Source organism: Cucurbita pepo, chromosome LG19 (assembly GCF_002806865.2).
Source record: "Cucurbita pepo subsp. pepo cultivar mu-cu-16 chromosome LG19, ASM280686v2, whole genome shotgun sequence".
NCBI classification, from domain to species: domain Eukaryota; kingdom Viridiplantae; phylum Streptophyta; class Magnoliopsida; order Cucurbitales; family Cucurbitaceae; genus Cucurbita; species Cucurbita pepo.
The window spans coordinates 4,316,946-4,332,441 of NC_036656.1; the positions used below are offsets into that span (position 1 = coordinate 4,316,946).

Sequence of the window (15,496 nt, forward strand, 5' to 3'; positions counted from 1 at the left end):
GACTTGACCGTGACGATCCCCTGTTGCTTCTTATTAGCTACCTCGACTCAAGCCACACATTATAGCACTAGCACCAATATATCATGGACAAGCACCATCTCAAACAATAAACTTGTTTAGCTCTTCTTAGCTTATGACTCTCTTTAATCGTATTACTCCTTCAAAAGAGTTTCATGTACATCACAACATTTGCTCTCTAAAAGGAAGCTTTCACAATCCTCTAGGTTGGACTTCTTCTCAAGACACAGACTGTCACTACTTTTTTGCCACTAACATCTAACTTGAGTGTGTGTATTAGTATGTAAGTTAAACATTTCAAACGGTCGTTTCATCCAGTAAGTCGCTAAGCAACTTGTATACATGTGTGTGTGTGCGCCCATATATATCTGCCTTTTNTGTTTTTTTTTTTTTTTTTTTTCTTTTTCTTTGGATGATTTCATGATGGAATCAATGAACCCTAAGATTCATAGCATAGCCTGTTGCCCACTCTTCCAATATCTGGTTCCACTCGACTCTATGGACCCATGTCGATGTGGATTCACTATTCCCACAAATGCTAGAAGCTATGGCCCAGAGGATGGCCACTATGATGCAAAAAAACCATGAGCTCTGAAGAAAGATAATCGACAATATAACAACAGTGAAGAGAACCGGGAGTTAATGTACAAATGATGTAAAACCATATATTGCCTTCAAATGCATAGTAATTATAATAATTATAATTTACAGGAGGAAGGAGGCTTCTAGCAACAAGATTAAATTTCCAGTCAATATCAAAATCATGAACTTGATGGTGGTAAAAACAGCAAAACAAAACCTTTCAACGGTATTAGAAATTCCAACGTTCCAAAAGCTGTTTAGCTTCAGCCATGTCTTTTTGTGCCTTCTTTCTTCGATAAAATATTGGACAGTCTCGACTGTAAACCAAAATATAGCATTTGTGAAACTATGAATCAGAGGCACAAGAACAACATTTGAATCTAGAATAGAAGATCTGCATGCATGCTAATAATACTAGGAAAAAGTAATGATCATAAGAATTACGTCAAGAAGGTAATAAAACAATACCTCGTACAGAGAACATCTTGGTGAAGGGACCCTTGGCATTCTTGGCACTGCGTCCAAAGCCTTCCAAAAACCATCTCCAAATCAGACACTGCAACGGTTAACGACCAAAAATTTTATATAGGTGAGAATTCAATTAGCTAGATATTGGAACAAATTCTTACAAAGAAGATTACCATTTTCTACCGCTTTGCAGTAAAGTTCAGCTTCTCTTCCTTTGCAGTGTGCGCAGAGAGTATGGTCTGCCTTGCTGGAGTAGTCAAGTATAGTATAGAATTTATTCAATACATATTGCTCTGCGGACTTTCAAGTGAATCTTTTCAAAAATATTCAAAAGATAATAATTGTGTTCCTTGTTAAAATGACACAACAAACTAGCGCTAGTCTTAAAACAATTTTTGCTTTTCCAAAACTGTAACGCAGAATGGAAACAAAAATCAGTTCCTCTCAATTTCACTATAGCAAGGTTATTGAACTTCCTACATCGAACATTAGAAGAAAATATTGCCCTCAAACTAGATAAAACCAAAATGGATAATAAAACTTTCAAAATTACCTTAGCAGAGCCTTACAGCCAATGCAGGTAAGCTGTTTCTTGGCAAATTTCATTATGCCACTGTTTGAAGGAGTAGAAATAAAAATTGATCTCGTGTGACTTCCATGTAGAAGTTCCTTGCTAGCATTTTTCAGGATGGGCTCAAAAATTCGTAGAAGAGGCTGCAACTTAGACATAATCCTTCAACGTCTACGTAAATGAAGTAAAAGAACAGAACAAAAAAGAATAAAGAGATCAAACCTTGCTCATCTGATTCTCGAGATAGTACTGAGGGTCTATTGGTATGCTATTCTCTAGTACGTAAATGGGATCCTCTGATTTCTCATATGCCTGATTGTCATCCAATATTAATCTTCATACACATTGAGCATTGGAAGGGTTGAGATATCAAATGGATTACCTTGGCACCTTTTGCAGCTTTAATGATCACGTAAGGTACTCGATCACCAACATTTGGAGCAGTGGCAGCATCTCGCTATTAAGGATAGAAATAAGTTAGATAATCTTGTTTTAAAACCAGACACAGCAACGAACTGGATTAGGCTACGAGAATCAAAAACCATGTTTCTTACTGCAAGCATTCATTCAATGGAGTCATGAAATAAGAATATGCATCACAAAATGCAAGATATGATATGTAGAAAGAAGAAAATTTTCTTTCGTTTTACAAATACTTCTTGTGCGACTTAATAGTATATTTCCAGAATTCTTTTAGGATAGGGGTCAGAAAACACATGGATGTGTGAAAATACTGCGCTGAGGAGCACTGATTTTGAATCTATTAGAATAAGCATGCTATTTATCAATTAGGATACCAAAATAAAATAGGGATAGTGTTAGCAGCCTCATTTCAGATTATGAAAAGCATCTCCAACGGTTTCTATAAGAATCCAAGCTCTATTTTTCTTTTCCTTCTCCGGAGGGAATTTCTTCAATCATTGGCGATGAGCTCAAATCTTCAAAAGCTTCAAAGGAATTATTAGTTATTATTAAGGATTTCATTTTCAATATTTATTTGTGGTCTTTAGCAGCTTTGAAGGTGACTCGTGCAGTCACTCTTGTTGGAACCTTCATGGCTCTCTCCAATTGTTTGTCCCTCAGATAATGGCTTTGGTGGGATAGGGCATTAGCTTTAGTGACTATTTGGTCACGTTTTTCTTTCGGGACTTTTTTGTGTGGTTGCTTCATCTGAACTTTTATGTTCCATTAGTATGTTTCTTGTAATATATAGAATCAAAAAATAGCTTACTCTAGTCCCATAATTAAAATTATTACTTGGGCATTCCCATAATTAAAATTTAGCAAATCTACTAATAGATGAATTTCTCTTCGAGACCAAGTCCTTGCAAGCAAACATAAAACCCATGTGCAGGGGGGAAGTATAATCATTAGTGGGGTACTTGTAGAGTGTGGAATTGTTAGAATTTCTAAGCAACCACAGGTTAACTAAAAATAGGGATTGCAGTGATGAGAAAGTTGGGAAAATTAGTGGTCATCTAGTCATTGAAGCTTGAGCTCAGTCAAGATGGATGCATCCAAGTTATTCAATTACTTGATACCATATTCATGGTATAAAATTTTCCAATTCCTACACTTTAGGATTGGCAGTGGCAAGAGGTATAAATTCTTAATAATTCTAGGGTCAAGTGACATGTCACTAAAGATAAGTTTATGCATATGTATGCGCATGACATAAATGAGAGGGCTGCAGTGGTATGAACAAAAACATTTCAATCATACAATATACAAATTTTAAGAAAGATGTGAGAAAAATGTTTTCAAATTACCACAAGATAAACTCAAGTTGCAATGTCACATTAAAAAAGAATCAAGTTTCTTGGATGGTTACAAATTTTGGGTGGATGGTAATCTAGAGTTATGGTGTTTCATTAATGAATTTGAGTTTTAAGATTTTGTATTTACTTTAAAGTTACATTTACAAAGTGGCTAATTATGGTTATAAAGTACAAAAGTTATATAACTCTTGAAACGCCTCGTGAAAGGTCAAGGATTTTCTTTTGAGGCTATACAAAGTCATGTATGTTGTCTTTGTAAGCTAGACTTGAAAAATGCAGTAAAAAAGCATTTGTGCCTTCCTTTAACTAAATGCTAAGTTTCTTTTCAATTCTATGTAGAATAGGTAGCATGTGTAGAATCATTCAAGCTTGACATGTCTATCTTGCTTGTGGAGTGATTTGAATCTCAAACAAGTTTTCTTATCTTGAGATATTTGATCAATAAGGTAATCCAGGTTTTACTTTTCCTTGGGATAATTCCTTATCATTCTAGAGGACTTGGATATTTAGATCTAAAGGTCTTACTAAAGTTGTTAGATCGAATTTACAAGAGTTACAATTATTTGGGATGAAACCATTTTGATTGGGGAGTTTCGGCATTTATGATCTAGGGGTTTGCATATCTATGAGGGTTCTTAGGTTCGCTGTACTACTATTAGTCTTAAGCCAGACGTGCCACAGTAAGAAAACCTAGGATTGCATCTAATGAACACTACATGGTCGAACAAATCATGAATAGTTTTCCTCAATACACCCATGCAAAGATAATAGTGGAACCGATGTTCATTATGTCAACAAAATAGACGTGTAGGAATTTGACACCAAATAAAGAGTCAAACAACAAGGAAAAAACTATAATGAAACACCACAACCTTGCGCATGCGCTCAGCAAGTTCAACATGAGCTGCCTTCACTTCATAATCATCTCCAGTTTTTGTCAGTCCCTGTGGATCAAATAATTTAATGCACTATGAAGCCTTCAAGTTAATGTCCTAAAAGCAAACTTATGACAAGGGTTCCTTGACACTTAATGAAAGTGAAATAAAAATATTTGACATATATCTCCAACCTTAGTGATAACCAAGAGAGATAAATCCACACGGTTCATAAGTAGATCTGAAATCGTGTTCTTCACATATTGAACTGCCCCAGGGACATCTCTATCAATAAGAATTCTGTGCAAGCACTCATTTACAAGGTTTTTCACCAATAAACAATTATCTCTTCGAACTGTCTCAATGCCTGCGGTTGTCAAATAGAATATTTGAAATGGAGGGAAATAATTTAAACGTGGGCAAAGACAAATTCTTTTAGCTTCTCCATCATTACCTTTGGTATCCATCTTGTCAAACTTGTTTGGATTAGTCCAAAATAAACCAGCGTATCTCTTCTTACTAATCAACAGATATGGGTAATAAACTTTCTCAAACTCTAACTTGATGGGCTACAAACCATGAACGAACACACAATTAAAAAAAAATAGAATGAAGATGAAAACATCAGCTAAGACTGCACAGGGAAATTTATAAGAAAAAGTTACAAATCTGATAATAAACTGTTTACTTTGGATTTCAAAGAAAAACTATACAGTTAATTTACTCATATACTATACTCATAATAAAAATACAGAAGCAGATGGAAAACTTCTTGCAAAGCACTTAGCAGTATACCAATAAAAACGAGAAAAAAAACATAAAAAGGCATAACAACAGCGCAAGCAACTCTTACTTTTGTGAAAGTACCACTGATATAATCAGCTGCTTCCCTTCCCAAGATCATCGCTGCTTCTACACTGGGCACACCAAATTGTACCATTACTGAATCTGTATCACCATAGATTACCTAAAACCATAAAACGCTGACTTCTGTAAGGTCATCAATGAGATATAGATTGATGCAACACAAGAATCTAATTATTATTCTTTTAGAAGTTGGAACATAAAATCAATGATTTAACAATTCAAGTCTGTCTCAACCATTTAGACATATCAAAACGTTTTTTAGACCAGTGATTCAACTAGTAAGGGAAATCGTTGTTAATTGAAAATATATAGACAATTCTACAGGCATCGTATTCCAACGCTACAGAAACTATCAAATACTTAAAAGAAGTTGTCTACGGAAAGAATACAATTTCCATAAGTACAGAGCTTAAACAGGACAAAGAGGAGCTAAACGTAGTCCTGATTCTTTGGGATTGACTTGAACTGTCTGGTCTATTATAGTATTCAAATTCATCGTCAAATAGTTTGTACTGATAATCCTGTAATCTTCTAAATCAAAATGGAAATTTTACCCCTTCTCTTCTTTCAGTTTGTATTATTATATGTGCTTCTTCGTTCATTGATGTGCAACTAGAACTATAATTAGATAGATTCCCTCAAATACAGCCCATTTAAAGACACAAATGCAAATGATCGTTGAATTAATAAAAGGCAATACCGAGTTCCTCTGTAAAACTGAGCATAAATAAACTTGGAAAATGGAGCTAAGTCAATTATATTTTATTTCCAAAAATACCATCAACAAAATTTTAACTTACCTCAGCATTGTGCTCGTAGCCCCCAAGAGTTGTAAATTTATCTTCCACAAGTTTCTTTGTGTGCTCAATCATTTGTCGGCCTTTAAAGTAGCCAATTCATTAATATGAATAGCTTGAGCGTAAAGAATTTAATTAAGGATAATAAGAATTAATCGTATTTTTTAGTATACCATAGCTTGTAACACTTGAAGATATCTCTAGACACGGTAACTGACCAACAGTAGCTCCTGTAAACCCATACACAGAATTTGCACTTATCTGCAAAGATAGAAGGAAACATGTTAAGTCCAAAAAACTAACAGAATGGGGTACATAAAAAAAAAATGTAATGTACCTTCAGAGCTAGCTGTCGACCATCCAACACAGCCTTCTCAAAAGGATCCTTTGCCTCCTACACAAAGGCAACATGGATGTAAATATTATTGACAAAACGAAGTAAATTTGACTGACAAAACATGAAATTGGAACAGTACACTGATTGTGTAACGCAACAAGCCAACTACTGAAAGAGCAATGCAATTACCTTCAAATCTGCTTTTGCTCTTTTCCGAGCGGTCAATAATTCCTCTAATATTTCAGGAAGTATCCCCTGAATTATATCAAAGTTATTTGGTACATTAGTTTGAAAAACAATATTTACTGCAGAAGTTGTAAGTTTTAAACAGGTGGTTAACTTTGTTGAGGAGGCATAAACTAAACCAGATATCTTTCATAAGAATGGAAATTATTAACCCGCTGACCTTCTGTAGATTTGGCTTGACAAATATCTCACCAGAGGGGGTTTTATTGAAATGTTCAGGGGGCAGATTTAGCTTGCGAACGTCTTCTGGAGTCACCTTCAAAAGAATGTTTAAAGTTGAAGGCTTCCCCCAAATTTATTAAGAATAATTTCCCAGCGTGAAATGAACAGCACATTCTATAAGCCAAAAAATATGTTAGGGGCGTCACCAGAGTGCAATAACATAAATTATATGCCATCATGATGGATGGATACAGAGATGCAAAATCCAGCGTGGCAATGGGCTTCTCATAGAACCCAGCCCTTGCTTCCAAAACCTGCATGTTCGAAACCGAGATTATTCAGATATATTACCTATTTCAGCTGATACATTCATAGCAACATAGAATTGAAGTAATCGAATCGACCAAATTAAGTTTGCTCAAGTCTGAGGATTTTCACATGCAAGAAAAGTCAGTCAGAATGGAGCAAATATGTTAACCATTTCAATTCTGAGGCATGTTTTTGAGACTCAGATTAGGACCGACAAAGAATACAAAGATTCTGAGCTTAGACATCATCCTACATTAAAGTAACTACACTAAACATTCGTGGCATGAGCACCTATGGAACCTCTATCATTTACTACTTAAAAACATCAATAAGATTAAAATAAATTGTTGAGTCAAGGAAAAAGATGCAGGATGTCGAAGAACATACAGTAGCACCCTCATAGGTTCCTTGATCAGATCCTGCCTGTTTAGCATTCGGAATAACGAGGTTCTTTTGTTTTGCCTTCCTAAGGAGTTGAGAGAGCACCTGGAAACAAATTCTTAAAGTTGATAATAATTCTGCTAGGTCAAAAGGAGTGCCTAAAAATTAAAAGACAGAAGGATTACCTTGATGCTTTGCCCTCTTGAAAGAAGAAACGAAATAGGAACACCAGTTACTCGAGCCATCTCCACATAATTGTAAATGAACATCAGTTTATCTAAAAGCCGTTGTGGAAGATATGCATCCTGAATTCCCGCACCCCAAAAATATGAAACCAAAAGAATTTTAAGAAAGTTTGATATTACTCAAGAATATAAAGAAAAGATTGGAAACAACAACCTCAATGGAGTTCCAAAGCTAAGAAAATGCATAGTTTAAACAAAAATAATTGCACTTGGTGGCTGTAATAATATTAGATCATTTCCAAATTTCTCCACGGGATTCCAAAACCAAGCATATGAAAATCTACGGACACAACTTTTTTACTAAAAAGAGAGAGGAAAGAAAGCAGAAATAAGCAAAAGGACAGAAAAAGAAAAGGCTGACGGAAGACTGCATTTATCTTCTACAAAACAATTATATATTTTCATGAAAGGCTTAGGCCTACCAAATCAAGGTTTCCACCAGATCACAACCGACCAGGATGTCTAAAACATAAATGCATGCAAGAGGGTAGAAGTTTTCAATGACAGAACCATAGACTAATTCTTGGGGTTGCTCACTGAAAGAATCATTCTTCAAAAAATTTCCTCCTAACTTAATCATTCTTCAAAATTTTCCCTCCTAACATACCTTCTTTTTCTGATAAAACTCTTACCTTATCATTCTAACCAGGATGTAAGTAAACAGCCTCCATGTACACTAAATAAGGTAGACTAAATCCTTCTTCGTGCTTACAAACGTCACCACTATTTTGCAGGACTAATTTCAATTATAAAATGGATTGCCTCGAAAAAACAATGATAAGTAAATGTAATATTGAATGAGATGGTAATATCTGAAATGCAAATGAGTCGAGGAAGGCACCTTTAAACAATAAACAGCCAGCCGTCTACGTGTTTCTGCATTACCATTTTGAAGATCTGATATTATTGAATGGTGGACATCCTCTTTCTGCAGAAGTAAAAATGAATCATCATAACAACCATGAATAGATGGAAGCTTGATAATTCACTGTTTCTAACAAATTAAATTGTAAAATATAATTTATAACTCCTAGGCTCTTGGTAAACTAAAGAAATAATATGAAGCCCTCTTCAAATGAAGTAGTACTCTTTATTAGCGTAAACAACAAAATACAATGTTCCAAATCCAACTAACACTCACACCAGTGACTGAATACATAAATATTAATTGCCTAGAGAAACAAATTATAATAAAGATTCACATCAGAAGGTCTAAGGGAGGACTCTTGAATATCACCTGTTCAGAAAGGAAATGTGAAGAAACAGAATTCAACGAGTATGAACTTAATTTATAATCTCGTTGCATTGCCTGCAAAATAAGAGAACAAAAACATGAGCTAAATTAAGCTTTGATGAATTAAAAAACATCTTTATCTTTAAACTATTAAAAGGTAGAAAGTTGGAATCATCTTGTGACCAATTCCCACTCTTCAATAAGATAACTATAAATACATCCCTTCATAAAATCACATATTACTTTCAATACATGTAACACATTCATGGAATTCAATTGTTTTCTTTTACTAAAGGTTAAAAAAAGCTTTTAGTGGTCAAGTAAAAGATATATTCAAAACAAAAATTCTATTAAAAATTGAAAATACAGCGTAACTCAATATTTAATCCTCAAAGATTTTTCATTCTTGTACGGGAACTGTTGATCTCCCCTTGAGGGATTAAGAGTGCAAGCAGCTACAACCAATTAAGCCAGTTTATTCTTAGAACTGGCAAGACTAAAAGTAATTTGATTACATTTAACATTTGCTTTTGGTTGCTAGATTAAAAAAGTGTCAACGTTATAGTCAATAGTTGTAAGTTATCTTATATGCTTTATTTTTACATAAAGGCAAGAGATTAACATACACATACATTAACATGATAAAAAAAGGCATCAAAACTTGGAATAATATATTTGATAGTTTCAATTCGTTCAGAACATATTAATTGTTAGAAAAAAATAACTACACTAAACTAATACATCAAAATAATACTAGTCATACATTTCAAATATATGTGGTTTTATACAGACAACATATTAGTATTTAATAATGGTTCATTTAAAAACCTATTATGTTACAAAATGAAATCAAATTTAAAGCTCTTACATGCATCATCCGTGCTAATTATTTAATGTGTATAAAGATAAAACCTGAAGTAAATCAAATTGGACTCTTCCTTCCACCGTTATTTCTTTACTCTCCCTTGTTCCAAGCTGTCTGAGGCAATAATCAACAATTAAATTCATTTGTAACCAAGAAAAAAAATGACATAAAACATAACAAATACATAAATGTAAGAGTGAAACCATTAGAGCCATTCATATATCTTCTCTATATACTGCCTTTATTAGCATAACTGTAAAGCTTCATATTTTACAAAATAATGTAACTCAATCATTAATTTTTTTTATATTTGTGAGTGTCCGCCCAGCTTGTGCTCATCTCAACTATTCTCAAGGGCCAACTGTCTACCCTATTACATTTGGATGCATAGGTAACTCGTAAGATATTAGACCTTAGTGCCACCATGGCTTGAACCCATTCTCTATAAGCCCTTCATTAATTACATGATCCATCTTGACTATTAGGCCAACCCATAATGGTTTTTAATTGAATCATTAATTGTAACCAAACAGTATAATACTTGAAACATGTCAAAGTAAGAAGAAGAATGTTACAAGAACTTGCCATTCACTTTAATGAACGTTCACCATTATTAGTTTTTTTTCATACATATTACTAGCTAAAATAGTGAAAGTTTTGAAATACTGGAAATGAAATTGAAAATTGGTATAGACATTTTGGATGGAATCATGGAATTATGTATTTCGCCTACATGAGTATAATTTATCAACATAAAACACCACATATATAACTTGAATAGCATTAAATGTTCACCCAAGTAAAATAAAATAAAAATAAAAACAATGTCTTACTTGTAAATAAATGAAGTTGCAACCGAAAGTCGTTAAATTAAAAATTAAGGCATTGAATTCAAAGAGTTCTATCTATTTAATCCCAAAACATTAAAATTTTCAATTATGTCCCTAAATACTCAATTTTGATATTGATAAGTAATAGTCGTTAACAACTTAACTTTCTGCAATATCGATGTAGAGTGCTCATTGGACTAGTAAATGAAGGATGGCACAAGGAATAGGTCATCTACGTAAAATAATGGTGGGTAGGACCAAAAGAAATCAGTTCAAAATGTATTCCACTAATTTCCCCTATTAAATTTTTTGGCTCACCATTCTTTCTTGAATCACATCGTGTCAAACATAAATAAACAAACAATGGGAAATTCATTCACAACAAAATTCTCCACAAGGAACCCTGGCCCCATCTTCACTCCTTCTAACAAGGGGTTCTAATTGGACGATAGGAGTTCTTTGATAGTTTTAGGGATGAATCACATCAACTGCTTCACTCTTCTTAGAAAATAAAAACATAAAGATTCCTTCGGGCAAGAAGTAAGGCTTTCATTCCCAAAGAAACTTTGGGTGTCTGTTCATATTAGCCATATGTCCATCAAAACCAGAATGCTTACACAAACCCGTCTACTTGACAGCAGACAAATGATTATTTTTAATGGACAACATATTCATAGTAATATATTTTCAGAAAAAAATTGAATTTAGGAAAGAATAATTCAGTAGAAAATTTTATTTATGAAGCGTAAAAGTATAACACGATCAAAGTCGTAGACAACCTAAATTCTAGTATACCTTGAAGAAAAAGTTGTATCTTTAACACGAACTTTGCTATTCCTGATCCGACCCAATATTGGAAATTCTGCTATTTTCAGTGCCTCAGCTCTCTACATTCAGAGAAGCAGGATAGTGCATTAGTACGAGTTCAGAAATAATCGATAGAATCAACATTTAGTTTTGAAGTGATGGCATCAACATTTTCAGACCTCACAAAATATTGACAATGGATTCGGGAAAAATTCTATGAGACGTCTTAGCATTTTCAAATTATCAATAGATTGAGCAGAAAAACAACATAGAAGACATCTGTGAACTAGTAACCATGTCAACTACAACAAATAAATACTTCTCAGTCATGAAGAACTCTTCACAAGAAAAAGAATATTGCAAAGAACTCCAAATTTCATAAACCAAATACATTGGTATAAATACCTCTATTAGATATGGCAAATCAAATTTGCAGATGTTATATCCAATTATTATATCAGGGTCTACTTCACGAATTAGATCCTGCAACCAAATATTGTCGTCAGAGTTAAAATTGTTCTCGTCATTCACAATCTACACACATCAAAAGTCCATCTGTCACTAGGGTATAATACATCAAAGAATGAAATAATAAACATAAAATTCACTTTCATGTCCCCTTCCCTTGATCCACGATCATTTCTAATAAGAAAGGCTGTCAAACTGCAATTTATAAATTATAAAGAGACGTGAAGATAAATGTGCATTCTCACGTCTGTTAATTGTTACTTGAGCACATGATCACACATTCTTTGTCTAATAATTATTGTTTTATTCAATCCATAACCAAGCAAATGGTTAATATGATACTGAGCTAATAACTTATCTTTTGACATTATGATGTAAACTAGTGCGGGGAATTTTATTCATTGTAGTCAAAAAGTAATGAACAAAGACTGCGACTCCTTATTTATACAAGTAAGAGGGATGGAACAGAATTTAAAAGCCAAGGTAACTGGCTGAACAACATAAAAATAACTAAACAGTAAAAATGTTTACCATAAGATAAAAGATCACTTAAACAAAATTTTCATGAAACTAAGGAAAGTATAATAAATGCCTAGAATAGTAGCCTAGATGTCCTACATCACATTAGCTGTTATTACGGAGTCTTGACTACTCATTGATATATTGATTAAAGAGCCAATCTTCCTCTTATAAGAAACTACTTTAATTTAACAAATGAAATTACATATATACTGAAAACAGTAGCAAGAATAAAGCCATCAAATATTGTGCATAAGTCTAGAAGTTACCATGAATTCTTTAAAAGAGTTCTTTAGACTCTAGGAAATATCATTGGTAGTTATTTCATGAATGCAGGATTCACCTAAGATTTTACAGAAAGGATAACAATCATTTGAACAACTAATTATGAAAGGATGTCATATGATAATACCCTCCAAGCCAGCAAAACTTCACGTTCTGTATCAAATGATAAGACATCAACGCCCGCAATAGGAGAGCAAGAGTTAAGGGTCATGACATTGCGAATAAATGGTTGGTCCTCTCCCTGCAAAGTAACTAGGTTTGCCACCTAGATATAGGTAGACTCGTTCAGAAAGGGTAAACAAACTTCTTTTTCTTAGAAAGAAAGTCATTCAGAAAAGGTCAAAACCTAAACCAAGAAAAAGTATACAAAGTTCATAACTGAAAAGCCAAGAAATTGATTTTAGCACACACAATTAGATGAAATAAAGAGTTAAACCTGAATTACAGGATCCTTGGTAGGCTCAGGAAAATGGCCTTTACGCCCTGCACACTCAATATCAAAACTCAAGATCCGAAATGGAGCCATTTTAGAAAATTCCCCTTCGGGGGCATGGCTGATCAAGTCTGAATATCTATGAAGAGTGTTAAGGAAAGTATCCAGAATAAAAAGCTCGTCTAAAAGTAGAACTTGAATAAAAATTTCAAAAAATACACATAAAGACAGACACCTGTAGATCAAAAGGATACAGGCAATCAAACTCCAATTGGCAATATGATAAATTTCTAACAGTTTTCTTATATTTTCCCACAGGAACCTCAATCCAGTTTCCACCCACAACATTACAATCAATCATAAAACGGAGGGCAAATAGCACATTGCTTTCATATGTCATGAAGCTCTTCATACCAAAGCCATCGATTTGTATGCCCCTGTCAAGAATACCTGGAAAAAGAATGTTAACAACAATACAAATGAGATAAAGCATGACATCAGACTTCTCATAGGGACACTGTTAAAAAGAAAAAGAAACATAAGTTTTCATTGATAAAATGAAACATTACAAAGAAGTTAAAAAAATAAAAAGCATTTGTGTTACTCTACGGATAATTATTTCTAAAAGAACAAAGAGACATACAAATGGCGTGGAAAATATAACTTATTAAACGATGCATACAAAAAGAGTGAAAGATAAATAATGAAAGACCATATAAGACTTGTACCTCCCCATTGAGAAATTACTTCAAAAAGATAAATAATTACCACGGCAGCTGGCGACCATTGTTGGCAGTGCAACAACAATTTTAAGAAAGGATTGAGAAGTTTGCTGCTGGTAGTACATAATACTTCGCTTTTGCACCAATTCAATACGGCGCACGAAACTAGGTGCCTTACTGTTCCTATTCATCTCCTTCATTCTAGTCTGAAACACCATCACCAATTCAACAACGGCAGATTTTTAGAACTTCAAATTGCACTAGTATCAACAGGTGAATTGATATAATGCATTACCTCAAGTGTTTGGTGAAAAAGAGAGATATCATCAGGACCCATTCCTGGAGGGCAACTGATATAGAAGTATGGTTCAAATCCATGAACATGGCAGCAAACACTATGTCCTAGTATATATCCAACAGAATGGTGTACCAAATGAGTAGAAGCGTACTTTACAGAAACAAGAAAAACTTTCAACAATAAATCTCACACAAGACTTCTAACATAGAGAATCAGAGAATCTCTCCTCCACTCAGTCAAACAGTGGCTATAGCCTAAGTTATTAGAATATATAGTATTTCCTTATAAATCTTAATATTTATTCTGTTATTATAATTTATACCAGAATTTTTCTCCATGGAAAATTGAGTGTTTTATTCTTTCTTTGTAGCTCTTCGCTATTGATGATCCAGCCCTTGCTGATCCTCAATTGGACAATTTAACCTTCGTCATACACATACAAAATGGAGTGTGGCCTAACCTCAAGGAAATTACTCTCGCAATGCCACAGGGCCAGTTTTCGCACAAGCACAGAGCAAGAAAAATGTATGCAAATGGCTTAACGCGAGGGGTGATAATGTCAGTAGTCACACAAGCTATACTTAGGACATCTAACAAATGGTTACCATTATCTTCGGGACATATCGCTCATTAGAATAACGGATAATTTTATAATTCGTAAACGGATGCAAACCTTCCCTCGTAACCCCGAAAATTCTTAGAATAGCGGCAGGGCCAGACAAATTCGGCAACAATTCTCTGTGACTTTCCCCAATCACATAATCAATTTCCAATTGCTGAAACACTGAAACACCAACCGTGAAAAAAGTAAATAAAACACACAAACACGCATCAAATTTCTAAATGATTAAAAAAAAATGTAGTAACCCGAGCAGAAGCATAGCAGTAACTTTCAACTCACCAATGCTCTTCGACTGGGAGACGTACTCCTGGGAAAGAGGTGGACGAGTCCATTTAGAGAGACGAGAAGCGAGGGCCTGACGCTCCTCAATGTCGCGGAGGATGAGAGCGTCCTCGTCGAGAAGATTCTCGTCGAGGAAAACATCTTCATCGACAAAATCTTCTTCTTGAGACAGTGCCTGGTGCTTGGCCGGTGGAGCCGGCGAAGGGTTCTGAGGCGGTGGTCGAATTTTCCGACCGCTGCCCTTGTTCATGGCTCTGGTTTTTGTGGAAGAGAGTGAACTCAGAAAATGGAAGTGGAATGGCAGACGCGGAAGAGGAGTAGGGTTCCCGCCACTTTTGAAGACAGCTTTGCGATATTTTATCAAATCTTTCCCCTTAAAAGCTTCAAAAACAAAATCAAAAATAACAGTATTTATTCGAACCAATTAGTATTTATTCCTTTTCAGATTTTTATTAATATTTTTTAAATTTTAAAAATAAAAAATCTGCCCTTAAA

The 15,496-nt window shown here is 34.3% G+C and overlaps 1 protein-coding gene across 1 annotated transcript; it reads right to left on the reverse strand.

Annotated features, from left to right (window-relative positions):
* Positions 1 to 657: 657 nt before the first annotated feature.
* LOC111781827 (DNA polymerase delta catalytic subunit) lies at positions 658 to 15,357 on the reverse strand. The gene is made up of 30 exons (XM_023662539.1): positions 14,999 to 15,357; positions 14,771 to 14,881; positions 14,095 to 14,201; positions 13,846 to 14,005; positions 13,332 to 13,527; positions 13,081 to 13,216; positions 12,772 to 12,909; positions 11,778 to 11,855; positions 11,361 to 11,452; positions 9,783 to 9,849; positions 8,874 to 8,945; positions 8,478 to 8,564; positions 7,577 to 7,696; positions 7,398 to 7,496; positions 6,908 to 7,015; positions 6,700 to 6,795; positions 6,483 to 6,548; positions 6,294 to 6,350; positions 6,130 to 6,217; positions 5,960 to 6,039; positions 5,146 to 5,259; positions 4,747 to 4,861; positions 4,487 to 4,659; positions 4,290 to 4,361; positions 2,022 to 2,096; positions 1,862 to 1,951; positions 1,622 to 1,782; positions 1,242 to 1,315; positions 1,069 to 1,156; positions 658 to 917 (listed from the first exon to the last, which is right to left on the reverse strand). The coding sequence occupies exons 1-30, from the start codon at positions 15,249 to 15,251 to the stop codon at positions 830 to 832; spliced, it is 3,261 nt and encodes a 1,086-aa protein (XP_023518307.1). The 5' UTR covers positions 15,252 to 15,357; the 3' UTR covers positions 658 to 829.
* Between the last annotated feature and the right edge of the window lie 139 nt (positions 15,358 to 15,496).